Genomic DNA, 14,968 nt, shown 5'->3' with positions numbered 1-14,968 from the left:
ACCTTCCAAAGAGCTATCTGTGGATATAGATAAAGTTTATTGCTCATTTTGTGGCAATAATATGTACTCCATATGTGGAAAATTTTGAACAGCATTCGATAATTTATTGTTACCACAATTCTAAATAATATTATTTAGAATTGTGGTAACAATAAATTATCGAATGCTGTTCAAAATTTTCCACATATGGAGTACATATTATTGCCACAAAATGAGCAATAAACTTTATCTATATCCACAGATAGCTCTTTGGAAGGTTTTATCAGTTGAAACACAGTTTATTTTCGGCATTTTCAAAGCACAATAATTATTCACAAATTACAAAAATACGTGTTCAGGCCTTTCATTTTATAATAGCTAAACTGACCCTCAAAATAAATTTTTTACCTTCTGTATAAACTACAGATTTTGGAACCCTTATATTCACGGAAAAACGTGACAAAACTATAGGCTAGTTTGGTACTACATTCCGATACCAAAAATTTGAATACCAAGATATTATAAAACAAATATAAATATTGGGATATCTGTTACATGATATTTGTTACATGAATGTAAAAATGGGTATATACAACCAAAATTTCAAATTATATGCACTTTTGTAAAAATATTTTACTTTGACATTTGTACAAGTATAAAACTTTGACATTTTTGCATATTTTATGCATGATATGCAAAATATGCAATTTGCATAAGTCTAATGATGATGATATACAGGGTGAGTCATGAGGAACTGTACATACTCCTACCTCGTATAGAGGTTCCTATGGGGAATAACAAATGACCATTAAAAACTGTCTGCTCCTATTGTTATATTATTTATTTGTTAAAATACTTAAATATTTTATTACATAAACTTATTGTAAAATATATACATTTATGTCAATTAATATAGGATGTGAATATATTTCATAATATGTAAATATTTTTGTAAATAAAAAAATATAGTCAATTTTTTTTTGTTACATGCATAATTTTCTAGATAAACATGAATATTTTTACGTAAAATACTGCATATTTTATACCTTTTTATTTGCATATTTGCCTAAGTCTAATCATCAATTGTGCTATAGCTAGGGTTACCATAATTTATTAAGGCCAAATCCGGACAGGGGTAGTAAAAGGGGGGTAGAAAATGTAAAATGTAAATTTGACTGTGTTGCTACCTCTACTTTGTACGTATATGCGAAATGCATCTGGCACTTACTCATTACACTAGGTTTGTTCCAACCCGTCACAAAAACCGTTCTTGAACCGTTACGAGTATGCGCAGTAACGAAAATGTGTTACTGCGCATAATTGGTCGTTATTGCGCATGCGCGTAACGATTCAAGAACGGTTTTGTATCGAGTTGGAACAAACCTACTAACTTAACTAACTGTCAACCGATTATTGTCTGCTCGTGCTCGTGCGCTGTTGACAGGCAGTGCGACCAACTTAACTAGGTGCTGCGCAGAATGAAATTTCCCATCATTGGGCCAAGTGCCAAGTGTTTTCCATTTTTTTAGTAAAGAAAAAATCCGGACATTTCTCATATCCGGACATGCCTTTCAAATCCTGACTGTACGGACGGAATCCGGACGTATGGTAACCGTAGCTATAGCCCTATAAAAGAGCCTCGACCTTCCCAAGTATAGTACGCCAGTCACTTCTATCCATTGCCAACAGTTCCAGTTTGCTGCGCCTTTTTTCCTACCATCCTTATCTACACCATCCTTCCATCTGAGTTTTTAGTCTAGGAGCTAATGAACCCTCCGACTAATGGTCGTCCTGTAAGGCTAGAAATTTGTCTAGTGATAATTCATAGCACACCAAGGCTAAAAACCATGACGTGGCAGGCATCAGCCGTGCACGTGTATCTACCAGGTGAATCGAAAAGGTCATAGTTTAGGGGTAAAATAAACTTTCTCCTGTAAGGTTTAAATTTAAGTATGTGTTTGAGTAAGTCATTTAGAAGAAATGTGTACAATGACAGGCGATTCTGAAGAGCCTAAGATTTTGCCAGGCGAGGGGAAAGATTAGGGGTTTTTCCTAAAATTATTTTTAAGTTAATAGTTTTTGTTATATAAGCGATTGAAAACTGTTTATAAAACTGTTTTAAAAACTAGCTAATTTCTGAGGCTGGTCCAGTTAATTTGGCTGAATGGATCTCAATAAACCGGGGCTTATTTTCTTCGTTAAGATGTATACTAATAGCCTATGAAAAAAAAAAAAAAAGTAAAAAAAATTACATGTACGTACACAAAATTATTTGTTAATAAATAGCAGTTTTTAAGCTTATAAACAATTACAATAATATCGTAGAAATTAGATCAAATTAAACGGCAATAAAAATACGGAAAGCCGGTTAAAATACACAACTTCTAAAAAAAAAATTTTAGGTCCTACGACCCTTGGGGTCTGAGATAGCCCCTTTTTTTGAAAAAATCACTGTTACGTTAATTAAGAACACTGAGAGCTGAAATTAACCAATATTTTATAAGAAAAGTCAAAGTTTTTAACAAAGTTTTTAGCAAGAAAAAATGTTAAAAATTGTTGAAACAGTAGTGTTATAAACAAATAGTATTTTGCGTTGCGAATGAGAATAAATTCGCGGACTACCATTCGCTAGCGCTAGACCGTTTCAGCTCATTTTTAACATTGACAGTATACCGGATTTGAGGCTTAATATTATATTTATATATTTTGGTAGAAACTTGAATTTTATGAATATTATTATGTTGCACATTTATTTAGTAAAATTATATTTTAAATAAATAAATTTAAAAAATAACAATAAAAAGGCCACTTCAAAAAAGGTTTATACATCCCATTAGCTGCTTTGTTTTGAATAATTTTGCAATGAAAATAAGATAAATGTTATTATTTTAATGTGGTACAATAGATAAAAAAAATAGTAAACTTGGTACAGTAGAACCCGATTGGTAGGTATAGGCCATTTTTTCTTCTCTATTTTGAATCCGTGTGTAGTTCAGTCTGTATCGTCGACCCCGTAAAGTAAATTATTCCAATTCGTATTTTTTGCACAAACTTACTCAAAAAAAACTTCCTTATAACAAATCCAGAGGGTACCAAGAGCTACCGCGGCGGGAAAATTTTTTAAACTATTTTTTCATTAGTTTTATGTTTACTTATAAAAGTTGGGTAACAAACTGTTTAGTTTATAATTTTAATCAACGCAGCATTAAAACATAGGTCCTGAAGAAGTTTTCTGGAAAATTATTAAGTCAAAATATGCAACAGAAAAAAAGTTATGCGACCTTATGACGAGTGGTACTCCCAAAAAAAAAAAACGCTCATTTCTCAAGATATCAACCACGGTGTGGTGAATGGCTAATTTTGGTCCTACTTTATGTTTTTGATGGTGCTGAAAACGAAAATGAGTTTTATTTTGAATTTTAGATGGGGAAACATTGTCAAAATCGCAATTTTACCCTAAAAATAAAAAAAAAATGAAATCCACGTTTTTCTTAAGATTAAAAGTTACATCACTTTTTTTCTATGAAACATTTTCTCTGTACTCTAGATTTTAACATCAAATTAATTAAACAGCTAAATTTCAAATTTTGTCACTCAACTTTTGCAATTCAACTTTGCAATTCAAGAATCTGCACCTTTTCCTTCAAACAATTTATAACTTTATAGCAAGACAGAAATATTGAAGCAGGTCCCATTGTCTTCAGAAAGGTGAGAAATATATACTATAAAAATTTCAGAAAAAAATATTACAATGGAACAGAGTTATAGCAAGTTAAACGCAAAAATATGTGATTTTTTTTTTATTTTTAGGGTAAAGTTGCTATTTTGATAATGCTCCCCACGTAAAATTCAAAACAACCCTAATTTTCGTTTTCAGCACTATCAAAAATATAAAGTATGAACAAAATTAGTATTAGTATCTCGAGAAATAAGCTTTTTTTGGGGTGTGCCGCTCGTCTATAAAGTCACATAACATTTTCCTATTGCATATTTAAATTAAATTTTTTTGGAAAACTTCTTCATGAATTATATTTTATTTCTGTGTTCATTAAAATTATAAACTAAAAAGTTTGTCACTCAACTTTTTAAGTAAACATGAAACAAACGAAATCTGACGACAAAATTTTTAAAAATTAACAACTTCTCTTTTAATGTGTTATTTAATCATTTTGGACAAATCTCATTGTTATCTAAATGCTTCAAAGATAACACAGTAAAATTTTCAAAAGGAAATATTTACAACGACCAAAAATACAGTGAGTTAAAATTGAAAAATCATCAAAATTGATTTTTCGCATTTTTGCATAAAATTTGATTTTTGAACATGTTCCACTAATTCTAGAAAAAAATAAACTCCATATTCGGATCCAAAGACCTCGAAAACACAAGGAATGACGAAAATTTGTCATTCACCTTATAGTTGATTTTTGTGGTCGGTATAACGTAATTTTAGGAGTTGCTGCCGGTCGCCAACCGCGCCCAGTATTCAGTCAGTCGACTACGCCCGCTATTTTTTACTTTAGTCGGAACGCAAAACGCAAAATACTCTTTGTTTATAACATTACTGTTTAAACAATTTTTAACATTTTTTCTTGCTAAAAACTTTGTTACAAACTTTGACTTTTCTTATAAAAGATTGGTTAATTTCAGCTCTTATTGTTGTTAATTAACGTAACAGTGATTTTTTCAAAAAAGGGGCCATCTCTGACCCCAAGGGTCGTAGGACCCAAAATTTTTTTTAGAAGTTGTGTATTTTAACCAGCTTTCCGTATTTTTTATTGTTATTTAATTTGATGTACTTTCTACGAAATTATTGTAATTGTTTATAAGCTTAAAAACTGCTATTTATTAACAAATAATTTTGTGTACGTATATGTATTTTTTTACTTTTTTTTCATAGGCTGTTAGTATACATCTTAACGAAGGAAATGAGCCCCGGATTATTGAGATACATTCAACTATATTAACTGGACCAGCCACAGAAATTAGCTCGTTTTTCAAAAAATTTTATAAACAAATTCAATTTTGCGAAAACTATTTAACAGATCTGGACCATTTTTTGCACACCATTCAAACACCATAATGCACTCAATTTTAGGTATATTAAAACATATTTTAATAAATAATAAAATTTGTATTAACAATATTAAAAAACAGTGATTTTGTCACCCGTTACATCTCATTCGATGTATCTTCTTTTTCTGAAAAAGTTACCTGTGGACGTCAATTTTCTAAATAAACAAGTTTTTAAGTTATGAGCAAAAAACTAAGTTTGACGTTTTGATTGTTTATTTAAAAAATGTTCCACTAAAAAATTGAATGAAAATGAATCCCAAGATGGTAGTCTTTTTGTAATATCTCATACTACACATTTCAACTATCAAACCTCGTCTTATCCGTTATGTCTAGTAAAAACCTAACTTGATTGGCCTATTATCTATAATTAAAACGCACTACCCATTTCGGCATTAATGAACGTTTATTATACTAGGCATGCCCCGCTCACTCTAATATAAAACATGTAATCGTATTTATTTTCCTTCCATTTAGTCAGAGGCGCTGATGTCGGCCTTGTGATTGGTGGAACATGACTTTTGACAAATCCTGCGCTATCTGTGAATCTGTAATCTGTGTTCGTGTTCGTTCATTCGTTGTCGTTCACTTATTTTATATGGTCGGTTATGTGATGTGTTTGTGCCCAAGTAGCAATTTGTCGACGCGACAACGTTGTCTACCGCGTGGCAACGTTTTGTTACAACGTTGTTATTGCCTAGAAGACGACCCTATTCTGCACTAATTTGGTGGACGATTTTTGAGTTGTCTTGACGTTGCCTAGGCAACCTCCTATGAAGCAACATCGTTTCGTAAGCGTTGCATAAGACAACTGAAGCGACTATAAAAAGAACCTGCGCGTGTAATGGTTGCTCAAGGAGTCAGACTAGTTATGTTTTTTTACCTATATTTTTAACACCTGTATGGTGAATGCGAAAACCAAAATGGTAACTATTTTGACATCGTATTAGGTATTTAAATTTATATAAATACATAAAGGACTTAAACAAAATTACCTGATCTGAAAATTTATAAACGCATCTCAGATTACCGTCAAATATGGATATTTCACCTTTAAAAAACACACGCGCTACTTTTTTACGACATTTTTGACAAAAAATATGCAAATTTAAAAAAATCAAATTTTAATATAAAAGTTAAAATTTATGTTAAAGATGTTCTGTATAAATTTAATGTATTGATGGTACTTTTAAAGGTATCAGAAAAAGGTATCATTTTTTATATTCTGTATTTTCATTTTCTTTACATCCCAAAAATCTCAAGTAAAACCAAAATGGTGCATTAAACAATATTACCTTATTACTAAAAAAATACCTTATTACCAACCCTAGACCGATAAGACAACTTAGAAGTCCAATCGCCAACCAAGCCCGGCCGCGCTGACTATCCCAACCATTTTAGAACGCACCCTCTTATTGGGTGACAGAGAGGTCATGTGACCAGTGTCAAAAGTGTAGCATTCTCCTTAACAGCGTTGCCACATTTTGGAGATTTCTACTTTTTTGGTAGATTTTTGATATTTTTTAAAATATTCTAGTAGGTAATATTGTTTAGTAGATTTTTGTTATATTTCAACATTTTGTTATGACTAAAATAAAATTTGCTTTTTAATAGTATTTACCCCATTTCTAAATTAATTTTCACACATTTGGTTACAATTTCCCAATCCGAAAATAAGACCGAAAATAAGATTCAGAATAATTAGGTCATTACCGAAAATAAGATTCAGGACGTAGATGATGAATATTACAGAGAAATGAAACTGGAAACTGGATTCTTGTGTAACAAACTTGCAGATTTCAAGTAACAGTGCAAGCAGTATTTCAGGTGTTATTGAAGAGTTCTGGCATTCGGTGAGCCTATTAGAAGCTAACGATGGAAAACTAAAATATCTAAACATATGTAACTTTGCAAAACACAAAATGTTGTGTTCACGTGTTTCTAATGTTAAATGCGAAACAATTGTTTGAAGAATTTGATCCAGACATGCAGCTGTTAAAATTAGTGGATGACAAAATATTCTAGTTGTTAAATGTACCTATTCATTTTTTTCGAATCATGAGGAAACTATAATAAGTATTTTTGAAAAATTTAAACGCAAAATGAAAGACTGCATTATTTAGAAAAACCAAAACGTTTCTTTTGAATGAGATATTTGGAATTAAAATGACACTACATTTTGTCTTTTTTTCACCCCTGTAACTTATTAAAATAAACATTATAGAAGTTTTCAGGGACTTTCGGTCCTCGGTAATAACGTAATCTTTCTTTCTGCGTTTAAATTTTTCGAAATACTTATTAGTTTTCTCAGGATTCTCAAAAAATGAAAACATTTAAAATACATTGAACATTTTAACGGGCGACATTTTGCGCCTATCCCCTTAAGTTAGCTGTTGTTTTTATTATCAAAAATCCCAAATATATCCCAAAAATCCTTAAGTATATTTTAGTTTTTGATTTAGTAGATTTTAGCTAAAAAATGGTAATTACCAGTTGTTGTTTTGGAATAATTAGGTTTCCAATTTTTTGGAATTCCTCTTGGGACAGTTAAGACGGATATGCAGATTACTGTATAAGTATACTGTATTTACATGGCCTAAAAAGAATCTACTGATTTTGTGAAAGCAAAACTACTGAAAGAGTAAAAACTGACCTGGCAACCCCGTCTAGCAGGCAACCCCGTCTAGCAAAGCTGATACAAAAGGTTTGTTCCAACATGAACTTTTGGACGGTCCAGAAACCGTCACGAAACTACTTGTACCGTTTGTTGTGCGCATGTTCGTAATTGTATCGCCCAGTTATCGTCCCATGACGGTAATCATATATTTGTCATTTTTGTTGGTGACAGCTTGTGTGCTTTTAGTCGATCAAAGTCTCAAAAACTTTAAAGAATTAAATCCTAGTGCGCAAGTCAGTCCAACCAGCACATTATGCATTTGCCCGATTACTGAAATGATCATCACGAAACCGTCACCGAAAGATCACAATTCTTGTTGGAACAGTGGGAAGGACGATCCGATGACGATCATATTTTTGTTGGGACGGATTTTGTTTACTGCGCGGAAGCGTTACCGTTTCGTGACGGTTCTCGGTCGTGTTGGAACAAACCTTATGATTGAAAGATTAAGGTTATCAAATCTACTGATAAAACAGTGGACAATGGAATGGAAACCAGCTATTAAAAAAATAAACAAACAGGTTGTTAAATAAATCGAAAATTTCCAGCAAAATAAAACATATAATAATAAGAAAAAAATAAGGTTATAAAGTAAATTCTTTTTCTCCTTCTGAAGTTGCCGCAAAGGTGTCACACACCTAGAACAACACCTAGGGTCGTGACAGACAACTTCAGAGTCGGCCAGGGCGTAAATTAGTTTAGCATTATAACGTTTTTAAGTCGTTGCGATTGTTGAAAAAACTGAACTGTGATATGTAGTTGTCACAATGGTAATAAATTAGTTGCCCGTGTAACTAAAGGTATTACTTAAAGTTGTAACATCGCAATGTCAGTCGGGATAGGGGACGTTGGCCGAAACAACTTAAAATGCTCTCGGGCAACGTTATATACAGTGCATTTGTTTGTACTGACAACCAATGCGTCGAAAAATTGCTACTTGGGTGTCACCATAAAAATCTGATATTCAGTCGTGTTTTTTACCTAGTACCTTTTTAAAGGTAAGTTTTTCTGATTGTAGGTACTGTTTATCCAACAGTTTTAAAATACACATTTTATTTCACGTTTTGTTGTTAGGTCTAATGGCTCCGTTCAGCTGTTGTGTGCAGACGGTGGAAAAATTCGACAAGTAAACATTTATTTAATCCAAATTACTCATATTTCTATGTAAAATGTCATATTATTGTTTAAATAAATAAGTAAGAAACAAAAGTTGTTTGTGTTTTACTTTTATTGTCCACTTGAATAAATAAAATATTAAATATTGGAAGTACCGTATGGATGGAGGCTATGATGTACCTAGCATGGAAGCTAGATTATGCCACTCTTCCTATCCAATCAACAGCAAGAATGTTTAAAATTTCACACCTATCATGTAGAAGTTACAGACCACTTATGTGGAGGCCAGATTTGTAGTATCCTTCCAATTAAAGAGGTTCTGAAATACGTGACATATTTTTTGAAGGGTAAGATCGCATTCTACCAAATCACACAACACTTTTTTCTATGATACTAGGGCAGTCCGATAAGTACTTAGCCTCTCCGCCCGATGGCGCCACTATCGAAATGAAGTGTACTGTCATTTAATGAATGCGTTTTCGTAGACGACTAATGTCAAAATTTCAGCCAAATCGAAATTGTTGTGATTGCGTGTGAAAGTCAGGGTGTCCGCGGATTTTAATAAAATGGAAAAAGAGCAATATCGGTCGGTGATCCGATTCTTGTTTTTGGAAGGGAAATCACGCAGCGAAATCAAAGAGCGCTTGGATGCTGTGTACGGTCACTCTTCCCCTTCGATGGCAATTGTCAAAAATTGGTTTAATGAGTTTCAACGTGGACGAACGTCAGTTTTTGATAAGCCACTCGTAGGTGCCCCGAAAATGGCTACCACAGAGAATAACGTGACAAAAATTCACGATCTGGTATTGGCAGACCGCCGACTGAAGGTGCGCGAGATAGCTGACACAGTAGGCATCTCAAAAGACCGCGTAGGTCATATCCTGCATGAAATTTTGGGCATGAGAAAGCTGTCGGCGCGATGGGTGCCGCGTTTGCTCACTTCAGACAATAATCGCAACCGTGAGACCACTTCAGAGCAGTGTTTGACGCTATTTAAGTGTTATCCAAAGGAGTTTTTACGTGGTTTCATAACCGTCGATGAAACATGGATTCACTGGTATACACCAGAAACCAAGAAGCAGTCGAAAGAGTGGACAGCACCCGGCGAACGTGCTCCGAAGAAGGCGAAGACTGTCCAATCGGCCGGAAAGGTGATGGCCAGCATTTTCTGGGATTCACAAGGTGTGATCTACATCGACTACTTAGAGAAGGGAAAAACGATCACAGGGCCCTATTATGCCGAATTATTGGGCCGATTCGACGCCGAATTGAAGAAAAAACGACCCCATTTGGCAAAGAAACAAGTGCTCTTCCACCATGATAACGCACCGACTCACACATCCGCCGTCGCCATGGCCAAATTGGTCGAATTGGGCTACGAACTGTTGCCCCATCCACCCTATTATCCAGATTTGGCCCCGTGTGACTACTATTTGTTTCCAAACTTGCAAAAGATACTCGCTGGGCAGAAATTTAAGTCGAATGAGAGGGTTATCGCCGCCACGGAAGCCTATTTTGCAGACCTCGAGAAAAGATATTTTCAGACGGGTTAAAGAAGTTGGAGCATCGCTGGGTCAAGTGTAAAAGCTAAAGCTAAAAGCTAAAAGGAGACTGTAGAAAAATAAATTACCACTTTTCCAAAATTTTCCTTTTGTAGGCTAAGTACTTATCAGACTACACGTACTAGTAGCTTTGCTTACAGTCACATGTGCTATAATGTATTTTTGTAGGGGAACTCAGTAGATAGTAACAAAATTCACAAGGAAAAAGTTTTCCTGTAGTTGGCTGTATACCATGTGATACAAAAAACAGTAAATCCTGTATAAAAGGTATATTAAAAAAAACCTCAAAAAGGCCACATCAAATTCACATTTTTTTTAAATATACCTTTTATACAGGATTTACTGTTTTTTTTTAGTAACAAAGTGTTCATTACCCCAAAAAAATATGCAGGGTGTTCCATTAAAAATAAAGCTTTTGGACTATACTAGACTTGCGTAAATCACCCTGTATATTTAAAATGTTTAAAAAGCGCACATTTATGCATAAAAATTGATGGGTCTCAGCGTTTTTTATATTTTTTTAAAAAATTGATAGAAATCATTTTATTCCATAAGTGCGTTCCACTCTGTATATGTCTTCTTCTTCTTCTTCTTCTTCTTTTTGTGTAGACATGACTGTCTGTTTTTCAATGTGCCTCCAGTAAGTTGTCATTCCATCGTTTTCATGGTCTTCCCACTTTTTCGAATTAAACAAATTTTCTTAAAACACTCTTTTAATAAAGAATAACATAAATAATACGCCTATCATTAAGTACAACTAGTTTCCTACTACCAAATGTTACCCTGCTGATACAGCCAATAGATCAGCACGTTTTGCAACACATGAAATTGTTATACAGAAAGCAGCTCTTCAGGCGACTAATCAGTGATGAAGATAAATTACTGCCACTATTAGAAAAACTCAAATAAATATAAAAGCCATCATTTACTGAGTAGCAGAGACTTGGGAATTTGTGAATGAGAAAGTTATAAGAAATTCATAGAAAAAAAAAATTCGCCAAGCCTTACCTACGAAGAAATGCCAGATCTAGAGGCTGAAGAGAAACCAATGTGTTAGTATTAAGGGACCTTGTGCAAAATATTCCTGGCTGTGAAGAGGCGAACAATGATATTGGTACGAAAAATGGTAGGAGAATGGGTGCGAGCTGGTGATGATGGCCACGAGATATATCAGCAAATCATTGAAATGGTTAGAGAAGAACCCTCAAAACCCTCTAATGAAAGTGATGGGGAAGAAAATGTCGACAGCGAACAGAGGATAACCAACGCAGACACTGCGGCTGCATTTGATCTAGCGCTACGCTACGTATAGAGCAAAACCCCGACGCCACGCCAGTGGATACCATGTTTTTGAGACGCTGGCGTAATTTAGCTTCGAGGGAGAGGAATTTTTCATTAAAGCAAAGAAATTTAACTGATTTTTTCAAAAAAAAAAAAGAAAAATTTAAAAAGGTTTATTACAGTTCAGTACTTGAAATAATATTTTATTGTCATTTTTAGATATATTATAAAGTAGAGGTTCTTAGAGTCACCGCACATTTATTTTCCTCAAATCTATTACCAAATTCTGATTCGGTTTAAGCGGATTTTCGGATTACCGAAGTTCGGATTAGCGGAACTCTGCTGTATAAGGCATTAGGTATTTTAGAAATATCAATTATAAGTATTTAAGTCTTTTTATTCTGTAAATGTTTCATAAACAATTGGTAAACTGGTTCATTGACGTATTGTGTGGTAATGTTACTGAAAATGTAGTCCACATGGTTAAACGATTCTATTGGAATGTCAAATACGGAGTCAATATTTGGTAACATGGTGATAAAATCACGTACTCCCTGAAAATATAATAGTTATTTATGATATAAGTGTTAAAAGTACACGTTTAAGGCACGCATGTGAAAGTTTGCAGAATGAGCGAAAGCGAGTTCTGCAATTCACATGAGTGCCTTAAAAATGTACTTTTTAACACGCATATCATCCAATATTTTTTCTACAAACGTAAATACAGGACAATATCTACAAAAACTTTTACTTGAACTTGACTGACATTCCAATTTTATATTTTTTTGACATTACATCAAAATTGCATATTCGGTCAATACCAACTGCAGTGCCTTAAAAATTTTTTAAAGCCTTAGTGCCTTAAAGTAGCATTTTTAACGCTCGTATGGAGTGCTAAAAATTGCATTTTTAACACGGTTGTAGAAAAAATATTTTTATTAGAAATTAAACTAAAGTAATATGTAGTTAGAATAAACATAAACATTATAATGTTTAATGGCAGTGGTATATTCTTTTTCTCATGATCATCTTTCAGTGCGTCACAGTTTTTCGATTTCTTTCTAACGCATTAAATTGTATGTGACAGAATAAAAGGCACGTCGGTGATTACATTTCGTCGGTGACATTTATAACATATATTCTAGTTATTCTAGTTGTCGATAGATGCCGCCATAATAAAAAAAATATTTTTTTTTAATTAGATAATAATATTACAAATATAATCTGTATAATTTATAAGACTATACAAGTCAAAGAAAATACCATTTTATAAATGCAAGAAACACATTTGATTTGTTTTTAATCCAAATTGAAAATAAAATGTGACAACTGTCAGATTTAACTAAAATGTCATGTCAGAATAAATGTCATAAATGTGTATTATCACGGACTTACCCTTTTTCCTATCATTTGTTACGCACTGAAAAATGCTCATGAAAAGGACAATACCTTTATAATTATAAAGAAGATAAAACAGAATAGTTCGGCCATATAAGAGGACTTATATACCATCTACTTCGACTAATAATACAAGGAAAAGTGGAGGGAAAGAGATGGATTGGCCGAAAGAAACTTTCATGGTTGCGTAATATTGGACAATGGTGTGGTCCCACAGTAGAAGAATTATTTTGCGCAGCAGCCGATAGAGAATGGTTTCAAGAACTCATAAACATGATGACGGCCAACGTCTGATTGTCTTCAATTATCCTCATATTGTCAATCCGGTTCAGAGGCTTCTCATTGTTTTTTCGAGCAGTAATATTTTTGATGATTGGTAGATTGCTAACCTCGATAATCATCCAACACATTTTATCCGGGCTTGGGACGGCTGTGGTAAACGTAGAGCTACTCGATCCACCCCGTAATTACCCCAGGCAGTGGTATACCTAACTGTTTCAACTAGGTATTTTCAAGATATTTCACTGATGATGGTCCGACTGGATCGAAAACGTTTTGAAGATTTATAATCCATTTTGATGATTTTTTAAGTTTCTTAACAAAAAAACGGTTATACATAAGAAGTTTTTTACTTCATTGTAAGTTTGTTTCAACTATGGTATACAGACGACAGAGGAAATATTTTTAATAAATCATCCCAAATTTTGGCATATGAGGTGATGTGGACCTAGTTACCTGCACAACACGCAAGGTAGAAGAAATGTATACCACCTTCACAAATGCCTAAAAAAATATGGGCCTGCAAGTAAATGAGTAAATGAGAAAAACTTAAAATAATATGCTATGCAGACGATGCAATACTAATCTCTCAAAGTGAGGATGATTTACAACCTATGTTGCACCAATTTAACATAACCGCCAGAAAATTTAACATGTTAATTTCCTCAAAAAAGACAAAATGCATGGTTATAACAGCAGATCCAATAAGATGTAAATTGGATCTGGAAGGTCAGATAATAGAACAAGTGATGAAGTTTAAATACTTAGGCATCACACTATCTATAGTCTGTCCCACCTTGACTTTACAGTACACGAACATACGGCAATACAATCGTTATGGGAGTTTTTAGCGCGGCGATGCCGATTTTCTTCAAAAGAATTTTTAATCGGACATTACCAAGGTCCTAAAAATGTAGGCCCCTAAAAATGTTAAATTAAAACTAACCCACTACAGTCAAGTAAAACAATATTTTTCATTGTTTGTTTGTGAGTGTTTCGAAAAGTAATTAGCAATTTTATAATCGATATGCGTAATAACTGTTTTTGGTTAAGAATGTTAGAATATTCAACATTAAAAGTGGATGTTGTTCTACGGTTGTTAATTTATGTATTGACAGTATAGACAGTTCTGAAGTAATGTCAAGAAAAATATAAAATAGATTGTCAGTCAAGTTTAAGTAAAGTTTTATATTGTCCTACCAGGTCCTACAGTTGACAATAAATAAAGTATAATTATTGTTGATGGTCAGTTCACCTAAATTAAATTATAACAAAGAATATTAAATAAGCCTAAAATTATTACTGATAACATTGTATTGAGTAACTCATTGCTTATTTGGAAAATTTGGATCCCAATTACAGTTTATTGTTATTCTTAATGACTGATTTCCAAGATGAAATTAATGTCATTTTAATGAGTTTATATCCTACGACAGTGGCAGTGAAAGTGAGGAAGACGGGATTATAGAAAGAAGCTAAAATATATAGTTTAAATGTATTTTAATTATTTCTGTAAGTACCTACGTATTTACTAAGGTTTAACAAATTTATGCGCTTGAATAAATTATTATATAAATGTTTTATACAAAATTATTTTTATTTT

At 33.2% G+C, this 14,968-nt stretch overlaps 1 protein-coding gene and 1 long non-coding RNA gene across 3 annotated transcripts in view; one reads left to right on the top strand and one right to left on the bottom strand.

The window, feature by feature from the left end:
• Window positions 1-5,104: 5,104 nt before the first annotated feature.
• LOC126892663 (uncharacterized) lies at window positions 5,105-8,938 on the top strand. The gene is made up of 2 exons (XR_007700957.1): window positions 5,105-8,727; window positions 8,804-8,938. It is a non-coding gene; the product is annotated as an uncharacterized LOC126892663 (long non-coding RNA).
• A 2,909-nt stretch (window positions 8,939-11,847) lies between these two features.
• The window catches only part of LOC114332828 (lipase 3-like), a 49,705-nt gene continuing 46,584 nt past the window's right edge, over window positions 11,848-14,968 (bottom strand). For both annotated transcript variants that reach the window (XM_050662304.1, XM_050662305.1), the window contains one exon: window positions 11,848-12,242. In XM_050662304.1, the coding sequence (XP_050518261.1) occupies window positions 12,075-12,242 (168 nt within the window). In that variant the 3' untranslated portion in view covers window positions 11,848-12,074. The remainder of the gene's footprint in view (window positions 12,243-14,968) is intronic.

Source organism: Diabrotica virgifera, chromosome 9, assembly GCF_917563875.1.
Source record: "Diabrotica virgifera virgifera chromosome 9, PGI_DIABVI_V3a".
Taxonomy (NCBI): Eukaryota; Metazoa; Arthropoda; class Insecta; order Coleoptera; family Chrysomelidae; genus Diabrotica; species Diabrotica virgifera.
This window is presented reverse-complemented; position numbering and strand designations above follow the sequence as displayed.